At 39.8% G+C, this 16,048-nt stretch overlaps 2 protein-coding genes across 2 annotated transcripts; one reads left to right on the top strand and one right to left on the bottom strand.

Annotated features, from left to right (window-relative positions):
• LOC109836134 (probable methyltransferase PMT27) lies at window positions 334-2,079 on the top strand. The gene is made up of 4 exons (XM_020404027.1): window positions 334-506; window positions 1,045-1,317; window positions 1,410-1,604; window positions 1,699-2,079. Exons 1-4 carry the CDS (start codon window positions 334-336, stop codon window positions 1,913-1,915), a joined length of 858 nt encoding a protein of 285 aa, XP_020259616.1. The 3' UTR covers window positions 1,916-2,079.
• Window positions 11,304-13,216, bottom strand: LOC109838083 (LRR receptor-like serine/threonine-protein kinase GSO1). The gene has a single exon (XM_020406554.1). The coding sequence runs from the start codon at window positions 13,200-13,202 to the stop codon at window positions 11,598-11,600; it is 1,605 nt and encodes a 534-aa protein (XP_020262143.1). The 5' UTR covers window positions 13,203-13,216; the 3' UTR covers window positions 11,304-11,597.

Here is a 16,048-nt window from a genome sequence, read left to right as displayed (position 1 = left end):
CCACCCCCCACCCCCACAAAAAAAAACCAAAAACCAAAATAAAAGACTTCTGTAGATAGTGTCATGTATTTTTGGTGTGATACGTCACATATGTTCAATTGAGTTGACATTAATGTTCTTTCCTATTTCAGCTATGACTGCTCTTACAAAATCTATGTGTTGGGAACTTCACACAATCCAGAAGGATAAATTGAATTCTGCCACCCCCCACCCCCACAAAAAAAAACCAAAAACCAAAATAAAAGACTTCTGTAGATAGTGTCATGTATTTTTGGTGTGATACGTCACATATGTTCAATTGAGTTGACATTAATGTTCTTTCCTATTTCAGCTATGACTGCTCTTACAAAATCTATGTGTTGGGAACTTCACACAATCCAGAAGGATAAATTGAATTCTGTTGGTGCCGCCATGTACCGAAAGCCTATGTCAAATGACTGTTATGAGAAGAGAGAGCATCAAACCCCTCCCATGTGCAAAGAAAACGATGATCCAAATGCAGCATGGTGAGTTTGTGACAACCTTATTTATCATATCTGCGTAGTTTATATGTTGCTGCAGAAATCCTTGCATACCATTCAAACTTTGTTTTCCTCTCCTTCTTCTGTTTGGCTTTTCCAAAACGTTATGTAGCTAGATCTGAGTATTTCTCCACTGTTCTGACCCTATCCCTGTATCTTATAGTTCTTCTAACGTCTCTTCAATTACCACTTTAGCAAGATCCTCTGTGTTGATTTTTCGCCTATTGCTGTCATACGACGAGTCGACGACTAGCCAGTAAATAGAGAGAGAAAATTTAATACCACAAAAATATTAAAGAAGAGAGAGATGATTTACTTTGTCGAAGATGCTCTCACACCATCTTGTTGAAGGTCTGACATCATATGTACCAGCTGTGGCAGACAATTGAATTGTATATCTGTTCTGAAAGATCCCTTTCAGCTGCAAATGACTCAAATTAAGTCTTCATGAAGAGGATTAGTTCATAATTCAGATGAAGCGTATATTTTATGAAAAGCCTGAAATCTGCTTTACTTTTTCCAGGTATGTCCCTCTGCAGCCGTGCATGCATCGAGTGCCTGTTGATCCATCAGAGCGTGGTTCACAATGGCCGCAAGAATGGCCTCGCCGGGTGCATGTGCCTCCTTACTGGATGAACAGCTCTCAGATGGGAGTCTATGGCAGACCAGCTCCTGATGATTTCACAAGAGATTACCAACACTGGAAACGTGTTGTCAACAAGTCTTATCTCAATGGTTTTGGTATTGACTGGTCCAGAGTCAGAAATGTGATGGACATGAGAGCTGTCTATGGAGGGTAAGGTTATAATATTTCATGGTAGTGCTGCCACTCTATTGCTACTGCATGTTCATAAGGAGCCCATGATATTTTATGCTTTTTTCTTATAGGTTTGCTGCTGCACTCAAAGATATGAAAGTGTGGGTCATGAATTTGGTGAACATTGATTCACCAGATACACTGCCAATTATCTATGAGCGTGGCCTCTTTGGTATGTACCATGACTGGTGTGAATCTTTCAGTACCTATCCAAGAACCTACGACCTCCTGCACGCCGATCGTTTGTTCTCTCAAGTGAAGAAAAGGTGGGTTGAATACCGTTGTTTAGTTTTTGTTTTCACCGTACATACATTTCTGTCTTTGGCCTAACCAGACATAGTCAATTTCTAAAAATTTCAGATGCAAGATTTTACCAATGGTAGTAGAGGTTGATAGGATAGCAAGACCCGGAGGCAAGCTGATAGTTCGTGATGAATCTGGGGTTGTAAGCGAAGTGGAGAATATACTCAAGTCTTTGCACTGGGATATCCGCCTAACCTATTCTAGAAACCAAGAAGGGATCCTTTGCGCCGAGAAATCAGATTGGCGGCCTCAAAAGTTGTCATCTTCAGCTTAGAGAAAGAGGTGTTTCGTGATTGAGTTTGTCAATTTTACATATATTTTCAGAACCTTTACCAGTTAAAATTTTGCAAGGATAAGAGTATAATCATTCTAATGAAGAATTCTGATTTCTCTCCGCTTGTGTTTACTCATTTTGTCTACAGACTACAGTGTATCTTTGCAATGTTGCATTTAACCGTGATTAAATCATAGAGATTAAACATCAATAAGAGCGGAAGCTATACCTGAATCCATTGCTTGGATATAAAGAAGGGTTTTGATGATCTTCTAATCTTAGGGTTTCTCCTTATGTATCTCTTTAGATGGGGATAAGAGAATAGAGAGTGTGTTGACCCTAGATTAGGGACCATAACTCTATACTACAAGAAATTACATCTTTAACGAAAAGATTTCCCTTCGTTAAAGAGCTGGAAACCTTCGTTATTGTATGCTAACGACGGGGAAAAATCCCTTCGTCACCCGTCGTTGAAGCCCTCTTCGCTAAAGGGTCACGAAGGGATATACTACCCGTCATTATAGAGTCTATAACGACGGAACATATTACCGTCGTTAATATTTACGACGGTAATTATCACCATTGTTACTATCAGTAACGGGGATATTTTACCGTCGTTACCATAAGTGACGGGATATTTTCCCGTTGTTACCATTAGTTACGGGAATATTTTCCCGTTGTTACCATTAGTTATGGGGATATTTTCCTGTCGTTGAAGACTAATTAATGACGGTTGGATACCGTCGTAAAAGTCCTCGTAATGGGTAATTAGTAACCCATTAACGACGGTGTTTTCCCTTCGTTGATGAACAAAATACGGTTTATAAAACCGTCATTGTATAGACTACAAATTTCTAATATACATTAATAATAATTTTTCCATTCATAAACAACTATCATATTATTCTCAACCTGATACTAAGATTCACAACACAAATATATTAAAAATACCCAATAATGAATAAGAGGGAAAATAAAAATTCCATTCATTAATAACATCAATAAATAAAATTCCACCATCCTCAAATATTCAATACTAATAACAAGAGTTAATATCCTAATCGTTCCAAAGAAAAATACATGAAACTATCTAAAACAAATTAAAATAAAAGTTTGGGGAAGACACATCTCTGACACCTCTAATCATCATCAAAAGAAGACTCGAGCTACCCCCTCCTAATCTTGCATGGCAATATCATTTGAGTTCCATTCTTTAATGAAAGCGTTTTAATCCTCTACTTGAGTCTTTTTCCTCTTTTTTGAAGTTGATACCGAATTTACAATAATTGGATCATCGTTTCTTATCAAATTGATATCATCATCTACCAATGATGTTGATGTAATAACCTGAGCATCAAATGATTCATATATGGGGTCATTCAACATATAAAAGCAAAGATGTTAACCTATATATGACTGTAACTTTTTAAATTTTGACTGTAACTTTGGGATTTACTAGAGGGTGCAATTAAAAGGAGGTACAGAATCTAACTTAAAAAGAATCAGATCATTCTGACTATTTAAAGTTGAACAATAGTCAATAGCTGATCACATATGCACCCAATACCTCTAATGATTAGGCCTATTTTATAGAAAAACAGACTTAAAAAGAAACCAGCTACAGAAAAACTCAAATCACCCTAGGATAGCTAGACATATTTACTTCAGCTGAACTAATAAATATAGTGTGAAAGACTCTAGGTGCTCTAAAATAATTATTATATTTTCCTGCTATCTATCAACATACTTTTTTCTCATATCCAAAGTAGCATACTTCTTGAAATAAAAGTATGATTTAGGTGTAAAGAAGAAAATCCACCTGCATTTTATATGACGTCAATGAAAAAAATTAGAAGATACTATGTGTTTATCTACTAACAGTATACTTATGGCGCATGTTCTAGCAATTCCAAGAATGGACGTAATCTCAATTCATATAGTATCTTTGTGAAAACATCCATGCACAATAAAAGCTGAGTGCTCTCTATTATCAGATAATTAAAAGGAAATTTCACAACAAAATCAAACAGCAATATACATGACCGAACCAAATATAAAAAGCTACAGCACAGAAGTAGGAGATATTCAGAAAATTGAAGCTTGTATTAATCTGAAAAAAAATAGAATGGTGCAGTAAAGCTGACTTAGGCTGTATACAGAGTTTATATAGATTTCACCTGGAGATCATACTGGAACACTGTATAAAATGATGAATCATGAATGGAGGAGTTGTAATCAAACTGGTCAATAACATGAATACAACGTAACAAAGTTGACTGCCCTACCTGAATATTATTGCATTTGACTCTGATGTCCGTTTCCAGTCAACGTATATTGGAAGTGTTAATAGATAGTCACTGTTTAGTGCGTATGTCAACATCAAATCCTGGGCTGATAATTCTTCAAATTGAGCATCGGACAGTAGTTTCATAAATGATTGTTGAAAATCAGGGGCCATAGCAGCTCTACATATGATAGCCCATTGTTAGATGTCAGTAATAACACACAAGTTTACAAACCTAAATGATAACAGAAACCTTGTATGTTCATATATAATGACTCATTGCCCAAGAGTATTAAGAAAATAAATGCAATGACGAAAAGATATCAATATTAGAATGCATTCCATTGTTTACTCTGACAATCTTTAAAAGATTAGATTGAATAAAGAAATAAAGTGGCAACCAGTGGCATAAAAGGAAGAAAGTGACTGATCTTTATTCATATCTGGAGGCTGGAGATTTTAGAGGATTATGAGTTAGAGTTAAAGATGAAAATCATTCAACACGAGGTCAATTTTGTTACATAAAGTAACTCATCGTTTGAGGCAACATGTGAGTAATACAATCACATTAACCACTCTCAAATATCACTTACAAGCCACATGATCTCGAGAGAGAAGTCTTGAATATAGTTTCAGAAGTAGGGCTCATTAAAGTACATATCATTTCAGTAAACATTAGTGCCAAACCTGGTAGGATCTCCAAGAGTGCCATTAGTGCCAAACCTGGGTTTTCTTCGGAACCCTAAATCAAAAAACAATAGAAATTTTCTCTTAACAATGATAATAGCACAAACAGTTGTATGATTGAAAAAATCTTAAGGGACCTTGAAGTCACCTGAACTAATTGTGTCTTCCCACTTCCTTGAGCACCATAAGCAATCACACAACCATTACCTCCTTTGAGAATTCCCTCAAGGAGAGGTTTAATCTCTCGGGAGAAAATATCACCAGTGGTCTCTTCTTGCCCGTAGCACAAATCTAGTTTGTAGCTATCCTTCCGTCTGTAAACAACCCAGATTCCAAATCCATATAAAACGATATCCTCTAAAACACAGATTATTTTTCAAAATTATCATCACAAAACATTGTCTTAAACACAAAGATACCATTAGAAAACAAACTAAAATCCACGAAAATCTCTACAACAATAAAAAAGAGTCAGAATAATATATGACAGATTCCTTTAGCCTATGGTTAAATAGTACTTTAGAGCAGTAATTTCGAGCAGCAAATAATGGCTTAGCAAAAATTACGGCTTCTGATTCGATTCAAGGCAAGAACCTCTCCTTCAAAATAATTAATTCGATTCTGTCTAAAAATGTTTTTTGCAAAAATCGAACTAATTATCAGATCCATGGCAACTGTTTCCCTTACCAAGGATAATCAGCTACCAAGCAGTACAAATCTCCTCAACTCGAATAAACGGAAGCCCCACCAGAAATCTCCGGTCAAATTACAAAATCCATCCAAAGTCAGGCCACAACTAAATCCAGAGCGTCGGCAACAAGCGCATCAACGAAAACCCTAGGCCCATCGAGAGAGAATCCGAGGAAGAAATTATACCTTGCAGGGCCTGCCCTTGATCACCGGCATCGGCCTTCGACTCGAAGTGGTGCTCCTCGTCTGACATCGTTCTCCCTCTCTCTTCTTCGTCGCCTTCGCTCCTCGCTCGAGGGGTGGGGGGGAGAAGGCGCACAGGATTGGGGTTTTTTGAAGAGAGAGAGAACGAGGGTTAATTTGGGGGATTTTGGTTTGTTTGTTTTTTTTAATTTTTGCGAAAATTATTGGGGGGAAATTTCCCTCTCCTCCTGTCCATCAGTCCATGTAGGCGAAATATGTGGGTTTGTAAAATTCAGTTTCGGGTTTTAGCTGGGGCTTCATGTTTGGTTATGGGATTTTTTAATAGAAATAGGTTAATTTCAGTCCAATTATGATTAGGAGTCTCATCAATGAAGGTAATGGATCCCTTCATTTTTAAGGAGACCCAATAACGACGGTAGTAGGATCAAATCAACGAAGGGATTAGAAAATCGTTATCTCATATCATAATATTTCTCTATTATTTGTAATCACTCGACAAAGGGTTTAAAACCCGTCGTTATTATATGCACATTAATGACGGGCAACTGGTCCCTTCACTAATTTTGGTCGTTAAATAGCAGATTTCTTATAAATTACAACTTGGTATCCGCACATTTAGCCCATGATTTATTTAAATACCCATTAACCCAAATTGATTGATCACTTTATGTGGGTTATCCTTAAGGATAGTAATACACACTGATAAACATATGTGCCCACAAATTAGATTTAAATCCAACAATCTCCCACTTGGACATCATATGTTTCCTTAAAGTGTATATAACCTTATGAGCTCAAAGATTGTTATCACTGAAAAGGGTATTTCCAAACAATCTCGTCCATTGAGCATATTAATATAGGATCAAAGCGGCCTTCGTCACATTTATAGTAACTAAACTCATCAATGGTCACATTACCAATATAATCAAATAACATAGATCAATCATGGATGTGCAGCATAAAAATTACATGCAATGTGAACAGTATATGTCTATTTTTAACTGGTCCTACCTTAAACTTTAGTGAGGTCAACCTCAAACATAATGTACCAAAGTGTATGAACTAAAAACTTTATTTTGATCAGACAATACAACCTAACATAAAGCACCACAATCACAAACTCCCACTAAATCATGATATCCTCAAACAATATCACATCCATATGAGCAGTGTGCTCATGAAAGACCTTAGGAGGCAATCCTTTAGTGAGAGGATCAACTATCATGGAGTTTTTCTTAATGTGTTCTATGGATATCTGTCCACTCTGTACCCTTTCTTTTACAACTAGGAACTTAATGTCAATATATTTTGACTTAGTTGAGCTCCTGTTATTATTGGAATACATTACTGTAGATTTATTATCACAATATAACCTTAGTGGTCTTCCATATTTTTCAGAATGTGCAGTCCTGTGATAAAATTTCGCAGTCATATTCCCTGATTGGATGCCTCATAGCAAGCTATAAATTCTGCTGTCATAGTGGAGGAAGCTACAAGTATCTATTTGACACTTTTCCATGATATAGCTCCTCCTGCTAACATATAAATGTAGCCTGATGTAGATTTTCTGTTATCTTGACATCCAGCAAAATCAGAATCAGAATACCCAATGACCTCTAACTATTTTGATTTTCTGTATGTGAGTATAAAATCTTTTGTTTTCTGAAGATACCTCATAACCCTTTTGACTGCTATCAAATGATCCATACCAGGGTTGCTTAAGTATCTACCTAACATCCTAACAATATCGTAATATCCGGACGCGTACATACCTGAACATACATTAGACTTCCTACAATCGAAGCATAAAAAATCTTCTGCATTTTCTGAATTTTAAAGTTACCTTTAGGGTACTGATTGAGACTAAATTTGTCTCCTTTAGCAACAGGGCTGTCACCTGGTCTGCCGATTGTCTGTCGCCCACAAAGATGTGTCTTTCAACATCACTTGGCTTTCGATAGCTCAGGTAGCCCTGTATAGAAACACTTATATGAGTAGTAGCACCAGAGTCTAACCACCAAGTGTTTCTAAGTACTTAAGCTAAATTAACCTCAGAACAGACCAAAATAAGGTTTAACACGACGGGCGTGATATTTGGTACAATCCTTTACGTGTCCGATTTGTTACAGAAGAAACAACCATGATCATCATTATGTTGTTTCTTCTGAACATGACCCTTAGCAGCTTCATTATCATTCTTTCTTTTCTTGCCCTTATCCTTAGATGCATAAGCCAGCTGAGCACTTTCTGTCTTATATTACTTTAACCTGTCTTCTTCTTGAAAACAATATGAAATGAGCTCATTTAGAGTCCATTTTTTTCTTTTAACAGTTATAACTGATATTAAACTGATTGAATTGTGCAGGAAGAGACAGAAGAACCAGATGCACCAGTAACTCATCACAAAGATCAAGTTTAAGTGCCTTAAGTTTTGAAGCACTATGAGATATTTCCATAATATACCCCCTGATGTTTCCCTTGCCCTTATACTTCATCAAAATCAAGCGAGCTAAAAGCGTGCTTGTTTCTACCTTATCATTTTTTGCAAAACATTTCTCAATTTTGGCAAGGAAATCTTTAGCCTGAATAATCCTTTCGGATTCTATGCCCCTGAAGGCTTCAGGAACGCCGTGCTTAATGATCATAAGGCTCATGCGATTTGAACGCTCCCATTTTTCATACTCCTCCTTAACATCAGGAGTGCAATCCGCATTGAGAGGTTAGGGTTGTTCAGTTCTTAATGCATAGTCAAGATCCATGCAGCCAAGAACAATTAATATGGATGTTTCCCTTGCCCTTATACTTCATCAAAATCAAGCGAGCTAAAAGCGTGCTTGTTTCTACCTTATCATTTTTTGCAAAACATTTCTCAATTTTGGCAAGGAAATCTTTAGCCTGAATAATCCTTTCGGATTCTATGCCCCTGAAGGCTTCAGGAACGCCGTGCTTAATGATCATAAGGCTCATGCGATTTGAACGCTCCCATTTTTCATACTCCTCCTTAACATCAGGAGTGCAATCCGCATTGAGAGGTTAGGGTTGTTCAGTTCTTAATGCAAGGTCTAGATCCATGCAGCCAAGAATAATTAATATGTTCTCTTTCCAAACCTTAAAATTTATCCCATTGAGCATGAGAATAGAGTTGATGTTAGTAGAAATTGTTGCAGCAGATGCATTAGCTGAAATAAACAAAAGATACTCATATTATTAACCGTAATCAATAAAATTTAAATAATGACAAATCTCATCTCAAGATATCTGGTACAACATTAATACTAAGTCTTTGGATAGTAATATTAATTTGTAACTGATATCTTATTGCAATGATCAAATACTGACAATAACACATATAAAATAATTAATGAAACTATCTTTGGATCGATTCATTATTCACATATAAACCTTATAATTACCACGCGTTTATCATCACAAATGTGTATGCAGTCTAAATAAATATTAACTTTCCTTTGGGCCGATTAAATATTTACACCAAAACATACACACAACAATCTAATATCCCTCATGAACAATTTATACAAGAGAGGTTACTTTGGCAACATCTTGTTTCAATTGATCATTTGGAATGAGAGACAAATATAATATCTTAGTGTCATATTATTTGAATTAAATAATTGATTAACTACCAGATTTAATTCAAATTAAACAATTTAATTTAAATTAAACAGAATTTCCATAGCTTAATAGGGCTCATCACTTAATAATTAAATTAAGCATATTTTTTAGGCCCAATAACTTAATAAGGCCCACAAGTTATGTTTTAATTGAATTATTCAATTAAACCATTCTTAAATAATTGTAGGCCCATAAACCAAAAGACTTTAAGTGGGTTGTGCCCTAACTCAAAGAGGTTCGACCTCTTTTCTCCTCAACCGCAAGCAAAAGCTCGCCCAAAATCAGAGCTCAGCCGAAACTGAGTCGAAGACCTTGCCTGAATCGAAGGTCAAGCTCGCCTTCGAAATCGAGACTCAACCTCGAAGCTCGCCTGAGAACGAGCACGAGGCTCGCCGAGCTAGTGCTCTATGAGCTCGTCAGATTCAAAGCCGAAGTTCGACCAAATAGAAGTTTTCCATCAGCGATCACGAAGCTCGCTCGACTTGAGATCCAAAGGTCGAGCTCGCCTGCAACGAGTGTCGACTACGCCTGAGTTGAGTCGAAGCTCGCTTGAGTCGAACACGAGGTTCGTCTGAGACTGAACACGAAGTTCAACCGAAGTTCAAACATGAGGTTCGACTGGAGCTTGGAACCGAGGTTCGACTAGAGTTTCAAACACGAGGTTCGACTGGAGTTTCGAACACGAGGTTCAACTTTCAAACATGAGGTTCGACAGAAGCAAACCGAAGTTCACAAGAATAGAACCGACGTTCGTCAGAAGCCTTCAACAAGGCTGAATCGAACACGAAGTTCGTCAGAAGCAAACTGAAGTTTGCTGAAGTTAGGTAAGTCCTCAAGCCCTAATTTCTTTCACCTTAGTGTTTCGAAACACGAAACGTCGCCACTGCTAGGGCTGCAGCAACGAACACCCCTTAGGGTTTCGTTCTGAAACCGCCGCCGCCACTGTATTCATTTGACAGTGGGGCTGCCGTCGATACATCTTTGGCGAGGAGTTGGTGAACGACGACAAATAAAAAAACAATCTAAATCCATTTCATATCCAAACATCTGAAAAAGGAAACAAACCAAAAAAGAAATGAACTTTATAGTTCATGAGTGCAACAAATCCAAAAATCGAAAGAAAAACCAAACAAAAAATGAACTTTTACTGTTCATCCGTGAACAGTTCTGAAAAAACCACAAATTAAGCTAAAAAACTCAATTTTAAATCTTAAACCCCTAAGAAATAATCATGGTGACTCTGATACCACTTGTTGCATTTAACCGTGATTGAATCATAGATATTAAACATCAATATGTGAATCATAGAGATTAAACATCAATAAGAGCGGAAGCTATACGTGAATCCATTGCTTGGATATAAAGAAGGGTTTTGATGATCTTCTAATCTTAGGGTTTCTCCTTATGTATCTGAATCCATTGCTTGGATATAAAGAAGGGTTTTGATGATCTTCTAATCTTAGGGTTTCTCCTTATGTATCTCTTTAGATGGGGATAAGAGAATAGAGTGTTTTGATGATCTTCTAATCTTAGGGTTTCTCCTTATGTATCTCTTTAGATGGGGATAAGAGAATAGAGTGTGTTGACCCTAGATTAGGGACCATAACCCCATATATAAATAGGTGTTGTACATTTATAATTTGGCCCATCATCAAATTATAATTATAACCTGGTATCCGCACATTTAGCCCATGATTTATTTAAATACTCATTAACCGAAATTGATTGATCACTTTATGCGGGTTATCCTTAAGGATAGCAATACACATTGATAAACATATGTGTCCACAAATTAGATTTAAATCCAACATGCAAATCCGACACCTTCTCATAAAAAGTAAGAGGAGATCAATCAAAAATAAAATTCTGAAAATAATTAACAAAGCTTCTCATTTATTTGTGTTTATGCTGCCGCACCCAAACTGGCAGATTACAAGTAAAACAACAACTTATTCCGACCAATTAACAACTCGGAATCAGGGGAAATGACTTATTGCAAGCAGGATCTCCGTGCTTACCTTTAATTATTTGGTCTTGAGGTCCAGTTCATGGACACTATAGGGATTAGAGGCAATCAATTTAAGCAAACACATATTCATGTCACTATATTTAACTAGTCTTGACCTTGTGCGGGGCAGAAGGACGACGACACGAACCTTTATAGGACCCCAACCACCCTCTCGCTTAACGCTTGCAGGGTGACAATGGCGCTCCACAGAGTCCCTGGTTCCTTGCGAATCCACTAGCACCAAGGCTTGCACTGTGCGACGGAATCATCCCGCTCAAATTGTTCCCCGACACGTCAAACACCGTGAGCGACTGCAGGCCCAGCAATCCCGCTGGTATCGCACCCGTCAACCCATCCCCAGCCATTCTCACTTGTGCCAGGTATGCCAAGCTTCCCATCGACACTGGTATCGTCCCTCCTAAGGGATTGTAAGACACATCAAACTCTGTGATTGTGTCCATCGCTGGCAATTCTCCAATGTCACTATCGATTCCACCGGTGAACATGTTTCCTGAGAGGTTTATAGAGTTGTAGTGGCCTACTGGATCGTTTGTCCCCTTGGCTAGCACCGGCCTGATCGGTCCAGTGAATTTGTTGGAATGGAGATCCACATCGGTGAGCAATGTCAGATTCTTGAACGCTTTAGGTATGGTGGAGTCGAGCCCATTGTTTGATAGATTCAGGGAGGAGAGGTTGGTCATGTTGCCGACCCAGGTGGGCATTTCACCGGTGAGTTTGTTGCTAGAGAGGTCAAGAGTGGAGATGGAGGTAGACGCGAGCCATTCAGGGAGTGGACCCACAAGCCCAGTGTCTGCCAGTCCGATCTGGAGGAGGCCATCCAGTTGCCCGAGCCAGCTTGGCACGCTGCCCAGGTTGAGTGTAGGGTTGAAGGAAAGGATGATGTTCTGCAGATCGGGACGTTGAGAAAACCGTGGAATCGGGCCGATGATATTGTTGCTGGATACGTCTAGGGTCTGCAGTAGATTCAAGCTGGTAATACCGGAAGGGATTACTCCGGAGAGGCGATTGTTACCCAGGTTGAGGTATGTCAGATTGAGGAGATTCCCTATCGAGCTTGGTATCTCACCCGTGATCTGATTGTTAGTCAAGTACAGGCCCTGGAGGTTGCGAACGCTACCGATTGAATCTGGTATTCTTCCGGTCAGTAGGTTACCCTGCAAGTTGAGGAACTGCAGGGAGACCATGCCCGAAATGGAAGACGGAATGCTGCCGGTTATTCTGTTTTGATACAGATTGCATTGGTAGAGGTTGGCGAGATTACCGATTGATTGAGGAATGGTGCCGGTGAACTGATTAGCTGAAAGGTCGAGATTTGTCAGCTGGCTGAGCACTCCGATATCTGAGGGTATGCCTCCGCTGAGTCGGTTACCGTGGAGATTAAGAATTTGCAGTCTTCTGAGCTGTCCAACTGAAGCAGGGATGGAACCAGAGAGTGCGTTGCTGGAGAGGTCGAGTTCAACGAGATTGGGCAAGGAGAAGATGGAAGGAGGGATTGGACCGGAGAGGTGGTTGGAGCCGAGATAGAGCTTCTGGAGGCGGAAGAGGTTTCCGAGGGAAGGAGGTACGGTGCCTGTGAAGTTGTTGGTGTCGAGCAGGAGAACGGTGAGACCGGTGAGGCGGCCGAGGGACGAAGGGATGGGGCCGGAGAGCTTCAGGAGATTGCTGAGGTCAAGAAGGGAGAGAGAAGTAAGACGGCCGATAGCGGGGGAGATTGTGCCTGTCATGTAGGTATCAGGGGGAGCCGTAAGGGTCGAGGCCATCGCCAGGGCGGGCTGAGGTTTGACGCATGCGGCCTGTGGAGGATCACAGGCCAACGCCGTCCCAAGCTGCAGCAGTCAGTGCGTGCGAGCTTCAGAGTGCTGAGAAGCGCCGGTAAGGGATACGCGAAAGTGATGCCGCGACTTGAAAGCTACGGAGGGCGGAAGGTCCACAGCGCGTTGCAGGAGAGCGGAGAAGAAGATGGAGAGGCTTATCAGAATGCAGGACGGGAGGAGGTTAGAAGGGGTTGTCATTGCTGAAGAGAGCAGATGATGTAAGAAATATACAGATTGTGGTTGGGTGTGAAGAAAGATGGTTGGATGTGCTCCCCTTTATATAGGCTTCATCAGGGCGTCATTATTAACATTAATTAATCAATTACTACTACGTGTTCAAAGGAAGGAAGATGAGGAAAGCTGGAATTCAACGGGGGACGAGGCCAGCCCCGCATAAGAGGGCTGCCGCTTCCAACAAATGGCGGGACGCGGGGTGGGGTTCGGTCCACCCCACTTGCAACCAAGTGGGGGGTGGGGAGGGGGGGGGGGCTGCGCCGGCCCCGTTCATAATATATGCATCCGCGCCTTCACTGTTGTACAAGATAATGTTAGTTTCCAGCAGCAGACGCCCACGCGAGCGAGACAATTTGAAGGGCTTATAGGAAAAACGGCAGAAAATAGGTTTGGGCTTCTAGCGGTCGACCGCGATTGGCGCGACGGTCGAACGCAAACGTGCACGCAACCTGGAAAAGTCTCTGGACTTTTCGCGGTCGACCGCGATTGGTGCGGCTGTCGACCGGCCAAACCCTGTAATGTTTTTTCAGTTTCTGTCGTTCTATCCGGCCGACAGCACATGTCTCAGCGGTCGATCGCGAGTTGGGCTGGGCCTAAATTTGGTTTCATGTTCGCACTGGGTTTGTGTTTTGATATATATTGAAACACTCGTTTCTAGGGTTATGTGAGTAGAGTTCTAACAGAGATTTGTGAGTATTCTGAGCACTTCGAGAGGGAGAACTTGTGAGCAAGTTGAGAAATTTGGTTTAGGGTTTGTGTGAGTGATTTTGTGAGATTGTAACTATTTGTACTCTCCTTGATTTAGTGGAATCTCCACATTCTCTCCCCGTGGACGTAGGCAAATTGTCAAACCACGTATATCTCTGTGTCTGGTTTAATCTGTCCTATTTGGATTGAATTGTGCTCGTGTGTGGTTTGTCCTCTTCTCCCGTGATCATAGATTCGTTCGGTGTGCGAGCACGTTTCCACATAGGCGCGCAACACAATTAGTATCTGCTCCATCTAGTCACAGTTGATCCTGGTTATCTATCATTTGTTTGCCTTGAATGGCAAATGAAAATGATTTCAAAATAATTAGATGGAAGATCTTAATTACTAATAAGACTCTCGCAAGGAATGAAAGTCACAGCTGGTTAAATATGTTAATACGGCAGCAACCCAGATAACAAACAGTAAGTGCTGTCGTTTGGAGGTTTAATTTCGCTCATGATGAGATATTAATTTTTTATTCAAATCTTTGTCCAAAATAATTTAAGCTCAAGTGGTTGTGTGTGAAAATAATGAGTAATAATGAAACTAAACTCAAATTTAATCTAGCAAAAAATATATATAAGAATCAAAATAAGAACAAGCTAGATAAATGAGTTTAGAAAACTTCTCTGATGAAAACAAAGAGTTGTAGATGATGATTGAGGTTGAACTCCTCAAAAATAAAATTTCGATTCTCCTCTTTGTAAAACTCTTTTTGCAAACAAACAAACACTTAAACTCTTTAAACATGGGCACGGTTGGCGAAGTCGAGGTCTGAACGTGGGCTGCCCAAATTTGGAGTCTGTCAGGTTGTGGGAGATGATCTCAGTGGAGAGCAGTTGCATCTGGAGAAACAGAAGATGATGGCGATGTTGTTGACGGGAAGACGAGGAGAGAGCTGAGGTTGACGCGGAGGAGAGGAGGAAATTTGGGGTCCTGCGAGTTGTGAGAGAGGAGGGCGGAGGCAGGTCATTGATGGTTGTTGTGGTAGAGGATGAGCAAGCGGTGGCTGGGGTGCGGCTGCAAGGAGGTGAGTTGGAGGTGGGCTTGTGGAAGATGATGGCGGTGGTGGAGTTTTGGCCTGCGGGAGGGATGAATGAGAGAGGGAGGGTGGTGTTGGTGAAGAAGAGATGAAGAGGGGAAGTCCCTAGGGTTTCACACCAAAGGGCTAGGGTTTCACACCCGAGTATTCAGCCAACAAAATTTCTTTATTCCATTATTCATCATCATTTCTGATTACAACAATGTTAATAAAGAAAAGACTACGGGCACACAACATGCAATAAAATGGAAACAAACAAAAAATTCTCAAATCACTCAAACAAATTCCCTAAAATCACTCAAATGCCAAAACTAAACTAAATTTTAAATTTTAAATTTTAAAAATTAAAATGAATGAAAGTCAACTACCCTAAAACGGAAGATTGCCTATTCTTGTCCTCATCAACAAGCCAACTAAGTATCTGATGTACGTGATACTTCAAAATAGGCTTGGGGCACCGGAGAAGCTATAAAAGTTTGAAATGGAGATCCCATGGCAGTTGATGGCCAGATTATATTAACATTATACTAAATACATACAAGCGGTCTGAGAAGGTACATACTACTACTACTACCACTACTACTAGTGATAGTTTTTATAACCTGTCTATGCCTGACATGCCTGAAACAGGAACTGTTTGAAGAATATACCGGATGACGATGATAAGATGTAAACATTGTTTGTGTTAAAGTAAGAGAGAGAGAATCTTGGGTAAACTTCTCTTGAGTTGAATATTGAGTGTGCACATATATTTATACAAGTAGAG

Source organism: Asparagus officinalis, chromosome 4, assembly GCF_001876935.1.
Source record: "Asparagus officinalis chromosome 4, Aspof.V1, whole genome shotgun sequence".
NCBI lineage: Eukaryota > Viridiplantae > Streptophyta > Magnoliopsida > Asparagales > Asparagaceae > Asparagus > Asparagus officinalis.
Note: the sequence above shows the minus strand (reverse complement) of the source record. Positions and strands in the feature narration are given on the sequence as shown.